Here is a 21147-nt window from a genome sequence, read left to right as displayed (position 1 = left end):
AAATTGATATTAACTCCTACCTATTGTAAGAACCAAGTGAATATTGGACAGTGGTTGCTCCAAACACATGACAGGGGATCACACCAAATTCACTCAATTAACATACAAAAGTTTAGGAACAGTTGCCTTTGGAAACAACGGCAAACTCAAGGTAATATTGAACTTAAAACTGATTTTATTGTTAAGAAAGTATTATTTGTTGAAAATCTCAAATACAACCTTCTTATCATTAGTTAATTGTGTGATTCTGGATATAAGATTAGGTTCCTATCCTCTGAATGCCTAATTAAGCATTTAGATAACCCTTCTATAAGTCTAAAAGGATTTAGAAAAGACAATATCTATGCAATTAACCTAACCACTTCCTCACTTAAATGTTATTTAACACAAAAGGAAGAAACTTGGTTATGCCATAGAAAAATGTCACACACAAACTTTAGAAATCCAAGTAAATTAAATGAATTAGTTAGATGCTTACCAAAATTACCTAACTTAGACTGAACAATTTGTAATATCTCTCAGCAAGGAAAACAAACAAAATCTACTCACAAATTAACTAATCAACTTCAAACAAATTTAATACTAGAACTATTACACTTAGACCTATTTGACTCCCATGGGATCAAATCAATAAATGGAAGTCTATATTGCCTAGTAATAATAGATGATTACTCTAGATTTACCTAGATAAAATTCTTAAAAAATAAGGATGAAACATTTGAAAACTTTATTAATTTTTGCAAAAAAATTGAAAATGAAAAAGGCAAAAAAATTACAAGAATCAGAAGTGACAACGGAAACGAATTTAGAAATCACAACTTCAATCAATTCTGCCTTAAAAATGTTTATCATCACGAATATTCATGCCCTAAGACACCCTAACAAAATAGAATAGTAGAAAGAAAGAACAGACTCTGCTTAAAGCCTCTAGGACAATGTTAAATGAGTATAACCTACCAAAATACTTTTGGACAGAAGCTGTTAGCACAGTCTGCTATGTACAAAACAGGGCCACTATAAACAAAAATCATAATAAAAAACTTCATTTGAACTCTATTATAATAAACAATGCAATATTGAATACTTTAAAGTATTTGGATACTCAGTCTATATACTAAATACAAAAGAATACTTAGAAAAATTTACCTCAAAAATAGAAAATGGAATCTTTTAGGCTACTCGCTAAACAGTAGAGGTTACAGAGTATATAATAAAATTACACTAAGAATTGAAGAAACCTCAAATATAAAATTTGAAGAGTCCAACCAAAACCTAGAACAAACCCAGAATCAAACAATCGAATTTGTTTGAGGTACCACTAGCCAAGGGAGAGTCAATGAAAACCTAAGTCACGAAGAAGAAGATCAACTTCAACTGAATGAACCTACTAAAACCATAAGAGTAAACCCAAATCATCCAATTGACCAAATAATTGGTGACCCAGACCTAAGAGTTCAGACTAAATCATCCTTTAGAAATTTAAATCAAATATCCTTGATCTAAAAAATTAAACCCAAAACGATAGAAGAATCCTTACTTGACTCATACTGGATCATAGCCATGTAAGAAGAACTAGCCTAATTTGAAATAAACAAAATCTGGGACTTAGTACCACCACCTAACAATAAAAAGATAATAGAAACAAAATGGATTTTCAGAACTAAACTAAGTGAAAATGAAAAAATTATTAAAAATAAGGCTAGAGTAGTGGCTAAAAGGTTTAGTCAAGTCGAGCGACTTGACTATGATGAAACCTATGCCCTAGTAACTAAGACTTGAATCTATTAGAATGCTACTTAGCTATGCATCCCATAAAGGATTTAAACTTTATCAAATAAATGTTAAATCCGTCTTTTTAAATGAGCTAATAAAAGAAAAAGTATATGTAGGTCAATCACCTGGATTTGAGAGTCTAGATCATCATACCTATGTCTTTAAGCTTAAAAAGACCTTATATAGTCTTAAACAAGCACCTAGAGCCTGATATGAACGGATGACCTCCTACCTAATTTCCAAAGAGTTCAGTTAAGGACAAATTGACCCAACCTTATTTATAAAGTCAATCAAACAATATATATTTATAGCCCAATTATATGTAGACGACATAATCTTTGGTTCAACTAATTCAGAATTCTTACAAAAATTCATAACCTTAATGGAACAAAAATTCGAAATAAGCTTAGTAGGTAAGCTAACTTACTTTTTAGGACTACAAATTAAATAAACTAATGAAGGAAAAATGGAAAACACCAAAGATAACTAACACAATCTTAGATAATGACTCAAATGGAAAATCAGTTGACCTAAAATATTATAGAAATGTCGTAGGTAGCCTTCTATACTTGACTGCATGTCGACTTGATATTTTATTTACCGTTAGTATGTGTGCTAGATACCAAACTTGTACTAAAGAATCTCACTTAACTAACGTAAAAAGAATTTTCAAATATCTAAAAGGAATTTCAAATGTAGAAATTTGATATCCTAAAACAATCAATTTTGAACTTATAGGTTACTCTGACTCATACTATGCTGGCTGTAAACTAGACCGTAAAAGTACAAGGGGTGGATGTCAGTACTTAGCCCATCACTTGTCAGTTGATTTAGTAGAAAGCAATATTGTGTTGTCTTATCTACTACTAAGGCAGAATATATAGCAATAGGAGAATGCGTTGCACAATTGTTATGGATCATGCACACTCTAAAAGATTTTAATTTAAACTTTACAAAAACAAAAGTATTAATTGACAATGTTAACTCAATTAATTTGATAAAAAATCCTGTGCATCATTCAAGAACCAAACACATTGAAATTAGACACCACTTTATCAGAGATCATGTGGTAAATTGAACCCAATTACATTGAGTCCAAGTCAAACTTAGCGGGCATATTCACTAAACCCCTCCCTGAAAGTGAATTTAACAATTTATGACGTCAGTTAGGAATGTGTTTAATAGACTATGATCAATATTTTCAATATTATTTTCAACATTTCCAAATTCTAGGGCAAAATTCTTTATGTACTTTTCTCAAAATTCCCTTATTTTTAGAATTTTCAAAATCAATTTTAACCTTAGTCTAGATCGAACCCATAGAAAGCATGCTCCTATAGATTTAGAACTTGAGTATCTCACCAACACATTAGGGCTACCTTGTTTGTGTATTCCAAACTTAGAAAAGAGTGAGATGCATAGATAGTTTGCCTGGACTTAAGATTCTTATATCAGTGCATCAACATAAGTTTGGGCATTAAAATACCAAATTTATAGTGATTAGGTTAAGTAATCCAGGTTAGCCAAATACTAACAGGATAAAAAGATTTAACATAACTAACCAAGTGAACACTGCTATCCTTTGATAATTAGTAACCAACGGTTAGACAGTTAAGGACAATTTGTAGTTGATTAGATTATTTTGAAGTACTCTCAGGTTCAGGGGAGGATAAATAAGTCCACAAAACTTTGAAAACATTCCGTTTTACTTTTTCAAAAATCCACTTTTAAAATTATTACATGTTTTGAAAAATTATTTTGAAAACTATTTAACTTTCTCCAAACTAATTTAAAACAATTTTTAATGTTGCAACATTTAGTATTTTTACTTTTATCTTGGAGAACTTTAACTTTAAAAAAAAATTTTGAAAACTTTAAATTTTCTAAAGTTAGTAGCTTTAAAAGTATTTTCAACTTTATTTCTCTTGTGAAAATACTAATATACAATATTTAAAAAAAAATCTTTAAAATCTGCTTTATAGGATGTCTTGAAAACATTTTGAAAAAGTTCTTTTCAAAACTTATTTTTTTAACTATAAAATTTTTAATAAGTTGTTTTTGAAAGGCTAAGTGGTTTCAAAACCATCTTTAAACATATTTTTTTAAAATATATGTTTTAAACAAGTTTTTATGGTTATACATTTTTTTTCTTTCCTCCCTTAAAAGAAATCTTGAAAATTATTGTAAAAATGTTTCTTACTTTCTCTAGTAAATTTTTTGTCTATTCATGATTTTTTTTTATGAATGTCAAAGGGGGAGGATTAAGGGGTTAAGTTCAAACAAATCAAAATCCGAAAAACTTAAACCATATCATGTGTTTATTTATGATTGCATTTTTCCCCCAACTTAACCCAAGTTGTCATTGCATCAAAAAGGAAAAGATTGTTGGTGCGGTTTGCACTAATGGTCTAACTCGGGTTTTTGATGAATGACAAGTAAATTAAGTTAGGCTTTGTTGTGATCTAACCACTTGATTCAGTGTGTACGAAATCCAGCTACGTCGATGGGCCACCGGATAGCTGGTACGAAATCCAGCTAGGTCGACGGGCCACCAAATAGCTGGTACGAAATCCAACTAGATCGACGGACCAACCAGATAGCTGGCACGAAGTCCAGGTCGACGGACTGACTGGATGTCTAGCAAACAGGTAAGTTAAGGTCAGTTGGAGGAGAATGACCAAGTGAGGACGCGTCTCAGTTGAAGAGATAGTAGGCGTCAATTCAGTTTAGGTCTATTTGGGATCCCTAAACTGAGACCTTGACTTGTTTTGCAGGATATTTTTGGACTAACATTGTTTTGCAGAGTAAAAAGAAGAAAATTGTCTTCGGATGAACAGTGTCCGAAGGCGCCTTCAAGCAGTGAAGGCACCTTCGTACTGTTCATAGAAGGCGCCTTCCATGCGCCTTCCATAGCTATACAAGGCACCTTCCATTGGATAAAATTTTAGTGTCGCAGCGGATAAGTGTCGGGCTGTTCGGGATCAAACTTGCCTCATTGGAGACGCCTTCCATGGCTATAGAAGACGCCTTCCATGCTCAATTTAAGGCTGCTCGCCCAAAGCTTCTGAAACAACTGATATACAACCTTCTACGCATCCGATTGAGATTCCGGCCTACTGCTGTGACCCTGCTACGACACGCCCGACTACTGCCGAGGAACTGACCAACACCGAGCCAAAGCAAGCAATCTTCGAAGGTGTTGGGTAACGAGTTGTAATTAAGTTTTAATTATTTGCAATAGGACAACTCCGTCCATGACGACCGGTCCCAAGCCCGGATAAAGGAGGATTACGTTAGGTTGCGCGTCAAACTATGAAAAATATTCAATGAATGAATCCATTAAACTATTACAAATTTATGTATATTATAAGAACGTTGGCACCATGTTATTTACACCAAACTTTTAATAATGCACCTGAAGTTAGTGTATATGAAGAAGAACATTTACATCAGACATTTTCACATGACGACGCACTTGTCTCTTGCCTTGGATTGCTCCACTGTGGTGGAAATGAAGTTCTCAAACCGTAGAATGTTTGGATAAAACTAATAATCTATTTGGAACATGGAACATAGGAACTTTCACTAGTAAATCAATGGAGGTAGTAAATATGATGATTAGGAGAAAAATTAATATTTTGTGTGTACAAGAGACAAAATGGACATGCGAGAAAGTAAAGATGATAGAGAACTTGGGTTTTAAGTTATGATACACTGGAAAGAGTAAAGCAAGAAATGGAGTGGATATTATTGTAGATAGTTTGTTAAAGGATGAAGTTGTAGGAATAGTTAGAAAAGGGGATAGAATTATAACCCTTAAGATAATAATGGCGAAAGAAACTATGAACATAATTAGCGTATATACACCACAAGTAGGATTAGATGAAGCTACCAAATCAAGATTTTGGAAGGACTTAGATGAAATATTACAAAATATTCCACCAAATGAAATGATTTTAATAGGAGGTGATCTAAATGGGTATATCGGAGTGGAAAATGAGGAATATGAGAGAGTACATGGGAGTTATGGGTTTGGAACGAGGAATGAGGAAGGAAAAACTATATTAGATTTTGCGATAGAATATGACTTTATATTAGCTAATACGTATTTTAAGAAAAGAGAAGAACACTTAGTCACATTCAAAAGTGAGAATAATAAATCGCAAATTGACTTTCTTATGGTTAGGAAGAAGGATAGAAAGATTTGTAAAGGTTGCAAAATCATCCCTGGAGAAAGCTTAACTACCCAACATAAGGTAATAGTGTTGGATATACGCCTCAAACATAGTATCAATAGAAAGAAAATATATACAATTCCTAGAATTAAGTGGTGGATGTTAAAGGATGGGAAGCAAAAATATATTTAAGGAGAAGGTAGAAGTACAAGCATTAGGTGAAATATAGGATGCCTCTAATACAACATGGGATAAGATGATGTCAAAGTTGAAAATAATAGCTAAGAGTGTACTCAATGAGTCAAAGGGACATGCACCACTAAGTAAAGAATCTTGATGGTGGAATGAGAAAGTACAAGAGAAAGGGAAGGAAAAACGAATAGCTTATAAGAAATTATATATTTGTAAGAACGAGGAAAGCTTAAAAAAATACACAATAGCCAAGACAGAAGCTAAGAGAGTAATGAATGAAGCAAAGAATGAAATTTTTGAACGATTATATTAAAAATTGGATACAAAAGAAGGAGAATGAGACATTTATAGAATAGCTAAAATGAGAGAAAGGAAAACAAAAAATCTTAGCCAAATAAAATGTATTAAAGATAAATGTAATAGGGTATTAGTAAACGATGGAGAAATAAAAGAGCGATGAAAGAGGTATTTTCATCAACTTTTTAATGAAGGTTTAGATGACCAACTTAACTTAGGTAATTTAATTAGGTCAAATGAGCATAAAAATTTTAATTTTTATCGTAGAATTCAAACTTTAGAAATAAAACAAACTTTAAATAAGATGCCCAATGGAAAAGTCGTTGGACCAGATGATATTCCGATAGAGGTATGGAAGTGTTTAGGGAAACAAGATATTGAATGGCTAACAAAATTATTTAATATGATATTGAAAACGAAAAAAATGTCTGATCAATGGAGGATAAGTATTCTAGTTCCCTTATATAAGAACAAGGGAGACATACAAAATTGTATAAATTATAGAGATATTAAACTAATGAGTCATACTATGAAACTTTAGGAAAAAGTAATAGAAAAAAGATTAAGGAAGGAGACCACAGTGACAGAAAATCAATTTGAGTTCATGCCTGAAAGGTCGACAATAGAAGCTATACATCTTAGACAATTAATTGAAAAATATCGAGAGCAAAAACAAAATCTACACATAGTATTCATTGACTTAAAAAAAACTTATGATAGAGTCCCAAGAGAAATTATATAGAGAATTTTAGAAAAGTGAGGTGTTAGCGTAACATATATTAAACTAATTAAGGATATGTATGAGGATGTAACGACCAGAGTAAAGACTTCAGGCGGAGTAAAGATCAAGGGTTAGCTCTAAGTCCCTATCTTTTACACTAATTATGAACGAACTCACTGGACATTCAAGACCCAGTATCGATGCATGTTGTTTGCAGATGATATTATTTTGGTAGATGAGACGAGTAAATGCTAAACTAGAATCTTGAAAAAATAAAAGTGAAAGGTTTTAGACTTAATAGAGTAAAGACAGAATATATAAAATTTAAGTTTAGCAAATATTAGCCATAATGAAACAATTGTTAAGATAGAATATGATGAGTTATCAGAACTAAGAGCTTTAAGTATTTAAGATCATTTTGGCAAAACGATAGAAGGATTGAGACAAATGTCTTACATAGAATACAAGCAAATGGTTGAAATGGAGGTTAGCATCGAGTGTTTTATGTGATTGTAAAGTACTTCTAAAACTTAAAGGGAAGTTTACAAAATGACGGTTATACCTGTTATGTTATATGGTGCTGAATGTTGGGCTATGACTCGAGCACATGAGCAAAAATAAGAATTGCAGAGATGAGGATGTTAAGATGGATGTGTGGACATACGAGAAGGGACAAAATAAGAAATGAGAGCATTAGAGAGACCAAAAAAAAACTCCGAGAGACACGTTTAAGATGGTACGGACATGTACTTATACGACCAATAAATGCTCCAGTTAGGCGATATGAAACTATGATAAACATGCATATCAAACGAGGAAGAGGAAGACCAAAAAAAACTTAGTTAACAACAATAAAACAAGATAAAATTTATTTAAATATAGATGATGATATAATAGGAGATAAATCTCAATGGCGTAAAAGGATTCATACAACCGACCCCACCTAGTGGGAAAAGACTTTGTTGTTGTTGTATTTCCAATAGGACAACTGCAGAGTGTTGCACTTGTTCCTTCTTTCTCTGTACCTGATTCTCTTCCGGAGGTACCGGAAGAGGTTTATAGTGATTTACCCATCGATAAATTCGTGGGACCTGGATCTTGGAATAGGAGTCGCCGAAGGCTCTGAACCAAGTAAAATCGTCCGTGTTTTTCTTACGTTCTTTATTTTCATTTTCTTTTTCCGTTGTTTATACTTTGATTTCAAAACCGAAAAGACGAGTTTTTGAAAATCACGTGATTCACCCCCCTCTGTCTCACGTGCGTCTCAATCCGACACAAAGCACATAATTTTTGCATCAACATTTCCTTTAATCATCTCCTCCAAAGAGTAAATATAATTGCATCTCAATTTATTTTCTGATCCTTAAGAATCTTCTATTTGCAGTCTGTCTTGTCACCTCCAATAAGGAAAAATCATGACTAATCATGAGGCAAAAACACTTCCAAGATGATGTTCAAAGCATCAAAACATCTTCTAGTGATGCAATTTTGGAAGCTCGAACATCTTCTAGTGAGATAACAAATCCTCTACTTTGAAATTAAACTATTGTTAAGTTAGCAAGCTAGGTGCATAAACATTAAAATTAATTTTGTCATAATATAGCTCAATAAAATAAACAAGAAATCTCTTAGAAGAGCTGTTGTGAGACTGCTTAAGCTCATGAATGCAGAAGTATAATCTATTTCTTCACCATATACTTTATAATGATTCCTCATTACGAGCATCGACATGTGTCTTGCACAAGCTCAATAAAACACAGAATGAAATGGGAAAAAATAGAGAAGACAACCAACTTTATGGACTTTACCCTCATAAATGATTACAAAGGGTTATACCAATAAAAGCCCAAAAATAATTAGTGTTTGTCAAAACAAAAAAAAAACAAAAAAACTCATGTTCTTATCTTTTTTTTTCTTTTTTATTTGAATTTTCTCTTTTGGTTTCTCAAGGTAGCTAGAATGTGTCATTATTTGTAGGTCTAAGTCATGAATTGGTATGTTGAATATTCCCTAAAAGCTCCTAGTCATAAGGGACACCTTTAAGGTCTAGTCTTACGACTCATTAAAGCTTCTTTATCCTCAGGAGACGCATCACTAGGTGAGATAATGATATTGGTCATCTTTTAGTTAGCGAAGATGCCTCTTAAAAGAGCTACCATCATAAGACCCTTGTGGAGTTAAATGAGGTAACTCAATTATAGATCAATCAGATTTTAACTCAAGGCTTTGGGCAGCTTCTTTAAAGTTGAAACTCACTTTGGGATATTTCTTTTTCAACTTGTATTTTGCATGTTTTTCAAATATTTCTTTAAAGCAGAAACTCAACTGAAGCAGAGCTTTGACGCAACGATAAAGTTGTTATCGTATGACCTGGTGATCACGGATTCGAGGCCTAGAAATACCCTCTTGCAATCCAAAATTAGAGGTGAGCAAAAATTCGAATAAATCAAACAAACCAACTGAATTTTAAAATTCGATTTGGTTTATTCAGAATTTCAATTTTTTTTCCTAAAAAATTGATTAATTCGGTTTAGGTTCAGTTTTAAATTTTCTTATTCAATTAAACCGAGTAGACTGAATAAACTAATTTTTTAGACCAAAATGAATTTTTATAACCTATTTTTTAAACCGAAACCGAATTTTATACCCTAATTAGAAAAATTAGATTAATTCAATTTGATCTGTTATTTTTAAAAATTCAATCGATTCAGTTAGTTCGAAAAAAAAATAAGTTTGATTTTAACCAAATACTCACCCTTATGCAAGATAAGGCTACATACAATAGACCATTACTAAGACCCCGCATTGACGGGAACTTAGTGGATCGGACTATCCTTTTTCTTTTTTTGTTATGAAATTTTGTGTTGATTATAGTATTGAATAGTTGTAGATTTATAATAGGACTCATCTACTGAAATAAATGAAACTAATCTAACTTCTCTTAGAAACTCTAACCTGAGTTCGCTAATGAATTGATAAAAGGGACCACCAAGCCTATTCCCTAATATTGCAATACCTGTCCCACTTTTTCTATCTGTCAACATTTTATCTGGGACCATACGTAATGGGTTAGAGTTCTAGATATCCAAGTAAATTTGGATTTTAAACATTATGCCAATTTTCTTTTATTGATCATTTGTGCTCATTCACTAGAGAGTATTATAATCAAAATACTTTTCCAATTCAACTAACCAATCAAGAAATGCATTCATATCTAATGAATAGTCAAAATTAGAGATTTCCTACCTTATTATGCCTAGATCTATATAGATTATTGTTTCCAAAAAAATTGATCTACTTCTTAAATGGCTCATAAGTAATATGACCATTGAGGAAAGTTTATGTTATTCATTGAGTCACATATAAATCCTTAAGGCCTTTTTGACCTGCTTTATCCTCTCTCTATATATGCAGTTGTTTCAACAACATAGCAGTGATGGTGTGTACTCTCGTTATGACAACCTAAGCATAGTAACAAACAATGATACTAATACAATGCATTATAAGAAACTAGAGCACGATGAAGAGAATATTATTTTCATTTTTGAATGATGGATCAATTCTATGAACAACTATACGAGGGATGCAAAGGTGCAGCCCAAGAAACTAAATATAATGGTACTTTCTGCGAATACGTTATAATGATATCTAGCAGTTTTATGAGAAAAAATTTCATGCATAAAATCTAAAATAACTAATAAAATAAACAAAAACAATTTTTAAAATGATTGAACCATCATGGTGTGAGTCTATCCCTTGTAGAGGTTAGCACAAGGCTTCATTTTAATCACATGGCTGAGAGAATGGACTTGATATTTATCTTCACTAAGATTTCAAATCTAGAACTGGTTCCAATTCTTGCACAAGACCGGACACCTTGCAATATATCTCAATTAATAATGGGAAATACTTGCAACATTTTTTTTATTCAAATCTCTTTTATAGATGGCACCCACTCAAGATTGATTCACCCAGGCGTTGCCAGTTGGAATCTCACTGGAGCGCACACAAGGGGAAAAAAAGGTGAATGGGGAAACAAATAGGTCCTGGTTTCAGCTCTTGGTTGCGGATCTGGAATCTAGCATTGACAACAAGAGAGATTAAGAGATGGTCTTCTTCCTTCTGGCAATGTCAATGAAGAACAGGATGAATCTGCCAACTCATAGGTCTTCTTGGGCAAGTGAATCTTCTGCAAATTGAAGGTAGGCATTGAGGCTGAGTGTCAAAACTAGAAGCAGTTGTTCTACAATGTGAGAGGTGATGAACCCAATAGTTCTAGGTGCAAGCAAAAATTGCATGAATTGCTTGTGGCTGGATTTGACAGATGTAAGGTGGATCTATAGCGAAGTGATATGCTGAAACATGAGCATTCTATGTGGTGCTTTGGCACTCAGTAAGCAAAGTTTTAGGCTCTCGATGAGGATAGATTGTAGCTGTGATCCTCCATGAATTTGGTGCTTCAAGAGGAAGTTGGAAGCGGCCACTGCTGGTGGAGGCTGCTGAGGCCTTCACCCATGGTGCGCAAATTTTGCCATTATGCTTCAATGGATGAGCAAGGCTGGATGTAAACTTATCAAGGGCTCGCATGGAGGACAGACTCATGCAGCATCTACTAGGAAACAGTCAATGCACAAAGTGAAAGTCGATTAAATTGTATTGAGGGCGGTGCAATAGTAGGTGTATGGAGGCTCAATTTGGGCACCCAGAATGTGTAGAAGTTTGAGTTGTGCAAAAATACGGAAGAGGATGAATTGGGCTAGAGAGACACAATGAATATCGAACCAGGAGTTTGGCAAACTTCTCTAATGCCACTTGATAAAGCACCAAAACAAAAAAGGTGAAACTGTGGCTCTGCATCGCACATATTGCGTGCCTTTGTCTCAAAAAATAAGAAAATTTGATGCACGAAGTTCCCGCCAATGCGGGGTCCCAAGGAAGAGTCTATTGTACCTAATCTTACCCTACATTTATAAGAGGTTGTTTCCGAGGTCACACGGCAGGAATGTTACCCTGCATTGCATGCCTTTGTCTATGCCTCAAAATAGAGGAAAGATTTAGCATCCAAAGACCCCAACCAAATTAAACTTAAAAATAAACTAAATTAAATTTGAAAAGAAATAATCCTACTTATTTAAACATGGAAATAAAGCCCTATTCTACAAATAACTTATTCCCCATCATAATAATACAAATTTACTAATTTTCTCTTGACTTACTCAAAGTAAAAAAATTTTAAACCTGGAATTCTAATTTATAACTCCTCAATAGTCCACATCAATAAGGTAAGCCAGCCAATTAGGGAAGGTAAAAATGTAATATCTGATGGAGGCAACTCTTGAAAACCATCTCATCCATCAAAGTTGGAAAATAATTGAAATCTCTCAAACACATCTACAATTGATGCAGCATGAACAAGATTTTTATGCAACAGTAAGCTTACAATATATATATATATAGAGAGAGAGAGAGAGAGAAACTATTATTGATTCATTGAATGAACAATGAAATGAAAGCCTATATTAAACTGATGGTGTAAGATTTGGACCAAATAGATCGAGTAGGAATAAACATAAAAAAATTCAATTAAATTAAAATCATACTAACCATAGATTCTATTTGGGACTAATTGGAAAATAAGGCCATCACTATGGCTGCATATATTTCAAATACCTTGAAGTGCAAGGGGATCAGCATATGGATTCAATCCCTTGTTTTCCCATCATTTGAACCTCTTCTGGAGAAAGTATTTTGATATACCAAACATTATTCACAAATGATCTGCATTTAGAGCCAAATGAAGGTATTTAAACAACAAATCATGTAGAAGCTAAACAAAAAAATTGTGTTGGACTTCATTAGTTACAAGGAATAAGCAGTTGATGCATTTCCAATAGCTCATAATCAAAACTTAGTCATTTAAGTGTACCATTTGAGTCAACCAATTTCAGCGTTATTTCACATAAAACTGTGTGCTACTTCAAAATTCTATTTCTCTCTCGATCATTCATCCAAGACATCTATTACTCTACTTCTTCCTGCAAATAAATTTAAATTCTAGACTTTTGGGTTACCATGCACCCATGTCAACCTGATAAGATCTTGGTAAGAGTATGAAGTGTCAGGCACCTCAATCTCCCTCGTTCCAATTCCAGATTTGGTAGGATATGTTTGCCAGCTAGATCCAAAACAAATGCTGGATATTTCATATACTCTGAGCAACGTAGCTTTTCAATTCAAATCCTATCTACTGAGAACACCCACATTAAAAATATGTGCTACACGTACAATCAGTCCTCAGAATCTATATTGAAAGTTCATGTGAAACTCCAATCAGTCCACTTTCTTTTCAATGAAAAAGAAAGCAGAATAATTCCAGAAAGATCTGTCATGAGGTAAAATAACAGAATTCCCCTGGTCCAGGAAAAAAATGCACATGCTATGACAATCCCTCTCCGCATGCATATTCTTACAAGGCACATATAGAGTATGCACTTTTTAATCAATCTTCAAAGCAATCACTTAATATTTAAGCATAAGTCTAGCATGCAAACACCACAAATAAATCATGAAATTTAGCCAACTTCTAAATGAATCAGAAAGTATAAACCAATAACAAATGCAGTGGTTTCTTATTCTAATCTAAACATTACTAAAGATGCCTGGAACAATTTCTTACTCCCACGGATCATCTCCAAGGAGAAGTACATCATTCTCCCTGTCGATGAATACAAGCTGCCAGCCTGATCTACGAGGATCCTCCAATAGACCCTCAATACCAAACATATGACCCAGCTCCATGCGCAGTTCATTGTAGTTGCTGAACCGTGATATGTCTAATGACCTTCCAACTGATCCTGATTTATAAACCTGCATGGAGAATGCAATTGTTTGGGATCCAACTTAATGAAGTGGAACCTTCATCTGGATTGTAGCTCTTACCTTAACAAATGTTTGCGCCAGTGGACCAATCTCTCCAGCATTCTGCAGTAAGTTTGAAGATTCATCCAAATACCCATAGAGAGAGCTATGAACATTTGAAGCAACAAATGCAGTGCTAGATGGATCACTGACAGTTGGATTCAAAGTTAACTTAGGAGCTGCAATAGAGCGGAAGAAAGACGGATCCTTGCTAAGCCCAAATGGTGCATGTTTATGGGTACTAGGAGAATTTTCAATATCATCAGAATTATTTTTCTCCACAAATGAACTATCGTTCTCCACAAATGAAGGAAGCATAACTTTACCATCAAAAGGAGTCACCTGAGCCATAGTTTGTTTCAGTACTAATGGCTGCTGACTCTGCTGGTTAATCATCGAAAGACCAAGTTGGGAACAGTTAGAGAGGTCAGTGTTTCCTTCAGGATAAGCAGATACTACAACACCAGGTACAGAACTTGATGGAACATTCGATGACAAAATTAAGTTTGAATCAGGAAAGATTGACCTTTCATAAAATTGAGAAGGCACAGTGGACTGTTGTTGCTCATGATTATTACGCATTAGAAATGTATCTGCATAGGCATGTGCTTGTTGAGCCTGAGGCTTTTGCTGGTCATTATGTAAGTGTTGCAACTGCTGGTGGGGCCCAGAATTTGCTTGGTTCTCCCGTAAATGTTGAGATTGAGAACTAATAATATGCTGTTGCAGAGCCTGCTGAAAATCTAGAAGAGGCATCAAATGGCTAGTTGAGCAGGGCTGTTGAATAAATTGAAATGGTTGTTGATTTTGTATCAATTGTTGCTTCAGAACATCATTCCCTCGCAGGTCCTCCAAAGCAGTAGCAGTCATAGCTTGATATTGATTGATGTCACTCCCTACTAACAATGGGTCAAATCTCTGTTGCATCCATGAGCTCATACCAAGTGATTGGGGATTGAAGGACTGCAAACCTTGATCTCCAGACCCAATCCTCGTCCACATAAGAGCATTTAGCTCATCTTGTTTGGTCTCTAAAATGTAATGAAAATGCATAAGTGCTTAATTTACCAAAATTGTCTAATTTTTGATGCACTGTCAAATTTACTGATAATGCACACTATTTTCTATGATCAGTCGCTAAAACATGGATATCATCTAGTATTCAGCACACTGTTAAGTACTTGCCATTTGAGAAAGATTAGTGCAAGATGATCCATTCCTGACGATGAACACAGTTAAACATTCTTAGCATTGAATGGATTACATGTACTAGTGGAGTTCAAATATTTACCATTAGGAAAGGGGACACCAAGATGCCAAGGACGCTTGAGCCTGAGCGGAAACAAAGATGGATACATAGGGAAGGCTGTTAGTGGCTCAATTTCCCACAATGAGACCCTCATCTGTCTCTCACCTGTAGTAGATTCATCCCATCCAACCTGCAGTTACTAGAATGGTATATCAGTTCAATAGCAGCAAATGAGCAATATAAAAACTAAAAATTATCCCTAATCAATATCTTAGTATCGATATCAGAGAATATCATAAATTACATCATAAAATTCTTAATTTTATTTTTTTTAAGAACCTCAAACATCCATTCTGATGACATGCGAGTGATTACTAAAAACATTAAAAAAAAAAAACTTCTATAATAGAGCAACTAGTATAGTTTAGGAGAATGCAATGTGAAAAAATATGTAAAACGGAATGACCATGTTCATAAAATAATAATTAGATTTTATAATTTGGCAAGTTGAATTGATTAGAAGAGTGAGGGACACACAGAAAGCAAAAGAAAACTCCAGTTGATGACAAAAAGCAAGGTCTAAAATTTTGATATCAGCACCTATTTCAGCCTCTAGTTGAAATAATATGGTCTTCAGTGTTGAATAAGTGAATGGAAAAAAAATGAAAGAGGAAAGAGGCTCCATTGTGAATGGGATTTTAGTCCCACATTGAATATTTCAAGGTATTTTTCTTAGTTTATATTGACTCACATACATTGAGGATGTGAACAAAAACATGGGGAGAGGCTCTCTCTCACGCGTGGATGCGTAAGGGGAGTGCAAATCCAAGACCTGGATTGCACTAAACCAAATTGACACGTGTGTGAGCACGGCCTGTGCACACGAATGCTGGATCGGTCGGGACAAAATTTGCTCAAGTGGAACAACCAACATTTTGCCACGTAGATCTTTTGCTGTTGTGAAACGGATGCATTAAATTCGAGATTAATGTAGAATTAAACCGGCCGAGTAATAATGAGTGAAACAGTGACCGTTTCACTACTCGGCTAATAATGACCATTAAGATCATTAACTCTGACCATTGATCCGAGCTCCTATATAAAGAGGCTCCAATCATAGGCAGAAAAAATACAGCAAGCAAAAGCTCTCCATTTTTCTTCCTCCTCTATCGTGCATCTCCTGCTCGACAGAGTACCCGTGATAGCATTCGGGTACCACTCAGCTCGCCGTGACCACCAGTGCTTGATCGGATTCAAGGTCGGCCGTTGTATTCTAGGAAATAGACGATCCTTGTAAGCCTCGAAGTGCAGCCAGAGGTGGGTGAATCTGTTTCAAGGAAACTGTGACTCGCAGGCCTCGGTCAGCACGCCCGGTCAGTCTCTTTGTCAGACCGACAGACTTCTCTGCCCGCTCGGGGTCTTCGCCCGGCCTGTCAGGTCGGCCAGTCTCTTTGACAGCCCGACCTAACCTGTCTGCTTCACTCGGTCTGTCTGCTCGACCCAGTCGACCTCTCTGACAGCCCGACCTGTCTGCTTCACTTGGTCTGTCTGCACGACCCGATCAACCTCTCTAACAGCCCGACCTATCTGCTTCGACCAGTTTGTCTGCTCGACCCGACCGACCTCTCTGACAGCCCGACCTATCTGCTTCGACCGATCTATCTGCTCGACCCGGCCGACCTCTCTATCGCCCGGTCTGTCTGCTCGACCCGACCGACCTCTCTTGCTCGGCCTGTCCGTCTCGTCCAACTGGCCTCTCATGTTAGGCATGTCCGTCTCGTCCAACTGGCCTCTTTGCTCGGACGCTCTGCACACTCAGTCACTCTGAGGTTGACACTTGGATAAAAATCAGCCCCTACTGACAGCCTGAGATCACTGCTCAGGTCAGCTCAACTGTAAGTTGAAATTAAATTTTGTGTAATTTTTAAATTCAACTAAATCCCCTAAAAATCTTCCGCAACAGATTGTTTGTATTCCAACAATCTTGAAACAGAATCGCTTCTGTTGAGATGGTCACGCAACGAAATGTTGAGGTGCAACAGACTCAACACGTGCAGTCCCTCTCCGCCCCGATTGGAACTGTGCGAATCAACCACGGGGAAAAGCCAGAGAAGTTCAGTGGTGACGAAGAGGTGTGAAGATGCTTCTCGACCACGCTCGGCGGCTCGGTTCTTGACGATGACCCTCCAGCGTCTTGAGGATCTCTCGCGAGATCGTGATGCAGGTGGAGGCATGGACTCGTTCCGAGTTCAGCTACGAAACTACATTCTCGACTATCTTTGACCGGTGCGCATGTATAACATGAAGAGCGGCTATGGGTTGTGAGGTCTCGGGACAAGAAATACAAGGCGGAGGATGCGGGCAAAAAGTTCATCGTTGGGTCGATTCACGGACTACAAGATGGTTGACTCGAGATGGTGATCGGAGTCCGGGGAGCTTGGTGATCTTGCGAGATCACTCGGAAGGATGGTTACGAGTGAAACCTTCCGTGTGCTGCTTATTCAAAGTTGCCTCACAGTGGAAGACCGAACTACAGGAAACCTGGCGGAAGGAGATGAATGTGGAGGAACTCTTTGTTCGACTTCGCGTGAAGAGACAACAAAGTTGAGAAAGCTGTTCTCTCGGGGCTTGTGAAAAAAGCCACGTGGTGAACGCTCAGGCTTCGAAGCGGAAGAATCTAAGTCTTCGAGATGGGACCAGGCATCAAGAAGAAGTTCTGCGGAGTGTTGGAACAAGGTTGTTTTGGTGTGACCAGCATTAAGATTAGGTCGATGTGTTTCTAATACAAGTGTGCAAGAGCTTAGGGCACGGTACTTTCGAACGCTAGGGACGGCGATCTTTGCGGAAGAGTAGTGGGATGAGAAGAGAAGCAAGACGGATGGTTCGTAACTTGTGGAGGCTTGATGGCGAGGTCGGCGCAGCGAGGGGCCAAGCTCGGATGGATATCTTTGGTGGGCGAAAAGGAAACAACACAATTCAGAGGCGAAGTCGAAGGAAGCACTTTCCGAGAAGCGGAAGTTGGGTTCGGGTGAGCCCTGATTAGGATGTAATCACCAGTGGCGGGATCAGGAGTAAGTAAAGACCCGGACCGCGCAGTCCCTCTGGGAGAAAAAGTCAACATCTGTTGACTTGGGGTCGGCGCCGGAGCAGGCGCCCGACCAGCCGCCCCGGACGGCCCCGGAACGGCCTGAGCGCCGTGGTTGACCAGATCGAGGCCAATCTCGATCCGAGCGTTGGGGATAGATTTTATCCACAGCGCAAACCCTCCAGCGCGGCGAGGATTCATATAGCCTTGATCGCTTTTAAATGCATTGAGGATTGTAGCAACAACGCGTAAGCCTCTCTTGTTTAGATTAGCTTCTCTCTTTCTGTGCCTACACTTCTAAGAGGCTTCTCCTCCAGAAGGAAATAGTAGTGCGATCGTCTTTCCGTGGATTAACAACCTCCCAGATAGAACCAAGATAAATCCGGCGCCTCGTTTTTTATTTTCTGTTTTATTATTCTTAAGTGTTAGTTTGAAAAGTCGAAAATGGTCGATTTTAATTTTTGGGGAATTCACCCCATCCTTGCCATGCTGAGGCAGTGGTGTATCGTCGGGCGGGCGCGGGAGGACTAAAACGAGACAGATGGATCTGTGAAATGAAGGAGATTCGCCCACTTGGAAAAAGGCATGACGGTGTTCTTTACCACGATTTTGAATTAATGCTTCTGATGGAATTTGGTTTCTGACTGCGGAGAGGGAGAAAAACAATTGGACGAAAAAGAGCAGGCCGACTTCGTGGCGAACGACAAAAGCAGAATATCATCTGCTAAGTGTTCTTCCGCCTCGAAGTCGATAGGATCGGGAACTCGACTCGTGAAACTTTGAGAGTTCCTTGTGGACCGAAGGGACGTCACCGAAGCAAGCTTCATTGGAAGAGATCTACCTTGTGATCAGCTCCTGACTGCGACTTGGGAGCAGAGCAGTTGCTTTGCACTCGAGAATCGAGGAGATCGTCAGGACTCTCGAATCTCGGAAAAAGATAAGTAGGATTAAGGTGCGATTTGAATTCCTTTCTAGAAATACGAATGGGCATCGTTAGTAGATGCCTTTTATATTTCTAAAGATTTAGAAAGATTTTTGTTAAGAAATTTTCTCGACTTTTGAAGTTGGAATCAAGATGTCGGGGTTCGAAGGAGCAAAGAACAACATCGCCCTCGAAGCTTGAGAGGACGAACAGTGGAATCTTCTCTCGATGACGAAATGATAATGATGGTAAGAAGAGTCGAAAATTTTGTAAATCTAGATCTACTAACCATCCACGGTGAAAAGAAAAAGGCGATCCGTTGCTACTACTACGATGAAGACATCGGACAAGCGCTGACTAAAAGAAGACGAGGAGAAGGGTAAGAAGCTATCAGCGAAGGCCACAAAGGCGGCGTGGGGCGATCGTCGGCCGGGTCGAGTCGGCATTCTCGGACTTGCTCAATGGCAGTCGTCAAGGCATCGAGTCAAGCTCTTCAAATGAGCGATGAAGGGGGCCATGTCGGGGAAGCAGCAGTTCGGGGGAGAAGCAGACGATATCGACAAGGTAAGTGAGGTACGATCACTTCCTCCTGATAAACTCTTTAAGTTTGTTAAACTATTAACAAAAGACTGTTGCAAATTAGAAAAGGAGATAAAAAATTTTAAAATAATTTTGGCTAAATCTTGTCCCTTAAAAGAATTAAACAAATCAAAATTTGAAAATGAGAAATTGAAATCATAAAATAAAGATCTGAAAATTCAAGTAGATAATTTAAAAAATCATGCATGCTCATCTAATGTTAGAAAATATAAAATTTTAAATTGGTATTATAGATATCACTAGGGACAAATTAGGAATATTTCAAAAAAATATATACCCAAGAAATATTTAGTTAATCCAGTAGGCTGGAACCTATATTAGGTTCCTAAATCTTGCTTAGTCTAAATTTTAAACGAAATTGAAATTGATGCTTTCAGTGAGAAAATTAAACAGTCCATTTCTCTATGAGGCTTTGTCTAAGGAAGTGGTTGTTGCTCCAATAACCAAGAAGGTCTAATGTCTCGCCACGACCTGGAAACCAAAATATTAAAATAAATGTTTAATTAACTTTCGATCAAAGCATTAAAATTAGAATTAATTAATACTTTTAAAGTTTTTCAAATATTTTTTTCAAAATATTTTTACGTGAAATTTTTACTTAGAAAATCCTTAAGTCAGGATTTTTTTTTTTTCTTTTAAAGATAAATTTTGCAAAAACTTGAATTTCTTTTTCAAAAATAAATTTTTTTAACTTAGAAAAAAAAAATTCTCTTTTATACTTAGAAAAAAAAATTTATTATAAAAAAAAAATATTTTACAAAGCAGTCTAAGTTAGAATTTTTTTCACTTAGAAAATTTACTTAAAATTTTTTTTACAGAGACTTTTTAATATTGCAAAAAAATTTATTATTTTTAAGGATCTCAAAATTTTCCAAGTTTTTACCCTTAGATTTTTTTTAGAACCTCATTTTTTATGTGATCAAGAAAGAAAAATAAGTTTAAGTAGATCGAAATTTAACTTTTATTTTGCATAATTATAAATTTAGTTAAATATTATATTTTACATTCTAAAACTTGGTTTCCTTCAAAGAGAGGGAGATTGTTGAAACCCAAAGTTGTTTTGGTGTGATCAGACAAGTTAAATTAGGTCTTGTGTTAACTTTGTGTCAAGAGTGTGCGGGGCTTAGGAGCACGGTACTCGGCGGAAGGCAGCGGCAGCGAAGAGGACTGCCTGTGATCGTCAGGGGCAGTCTTTGAAGAGTACTGGCGAGATGA

At 36.3% G+C, this 21147-nt stretch overlaps 1 protein-coding gene across 1 annotated transcript in view; it reads right to left on the bottom strand.

Annotated features, from left to right (window-relative positions):
* The window catches only part of LOC121974837 (auxin response factor 12-like), a 42305-nt gene that overhangs the window by 4869 nt on the left and 16289 nt on the right, over positions 1 to 21147 (bottom strand). Inside the window, exons 12-15 of the mRNA XM_042526096.1 lie at positions 15368 to 15515; positions 14098 to 15107; positions 13835 to 14025; positions 12829 to 12936 (exon numbers count right to left, since the gene is read on the bottom strand). Coding sequence (XP_042382030.1) covers positions 12846 to 12936; positions 13835 to 14025; positions 14098 to 15107; positions 15368 to 15515 — 1440 coding nt within the window. The 3' untranslated portion in view covers positions 12829 to 12845. The remainder of the gene's footprint in view (positions 1 to 12828; positions 12937 to 13834; positions 14026 to 14097; positions 15108 to 15367; positions 15516 to 21147) is intronic.

This window comes from Zingiber officinale, chromosome 4B (assembly GCF_018446385.1).
Source record: "Zingiber officinale cultivar Zhangliang chromosome 4B, Zo_v1.1, whole genome shotgun sequence".
Classification (NCBI taxonomy): Eukaryota; Viridiplantae; Streptophyta; class Magnoliopsida; order Zingiberales; family Zingiberaceae; genus Zingiber; species Zingiber officinale.
This window is presented reverse-complemented; position numbering and strand designations above follow the sequence as displayed.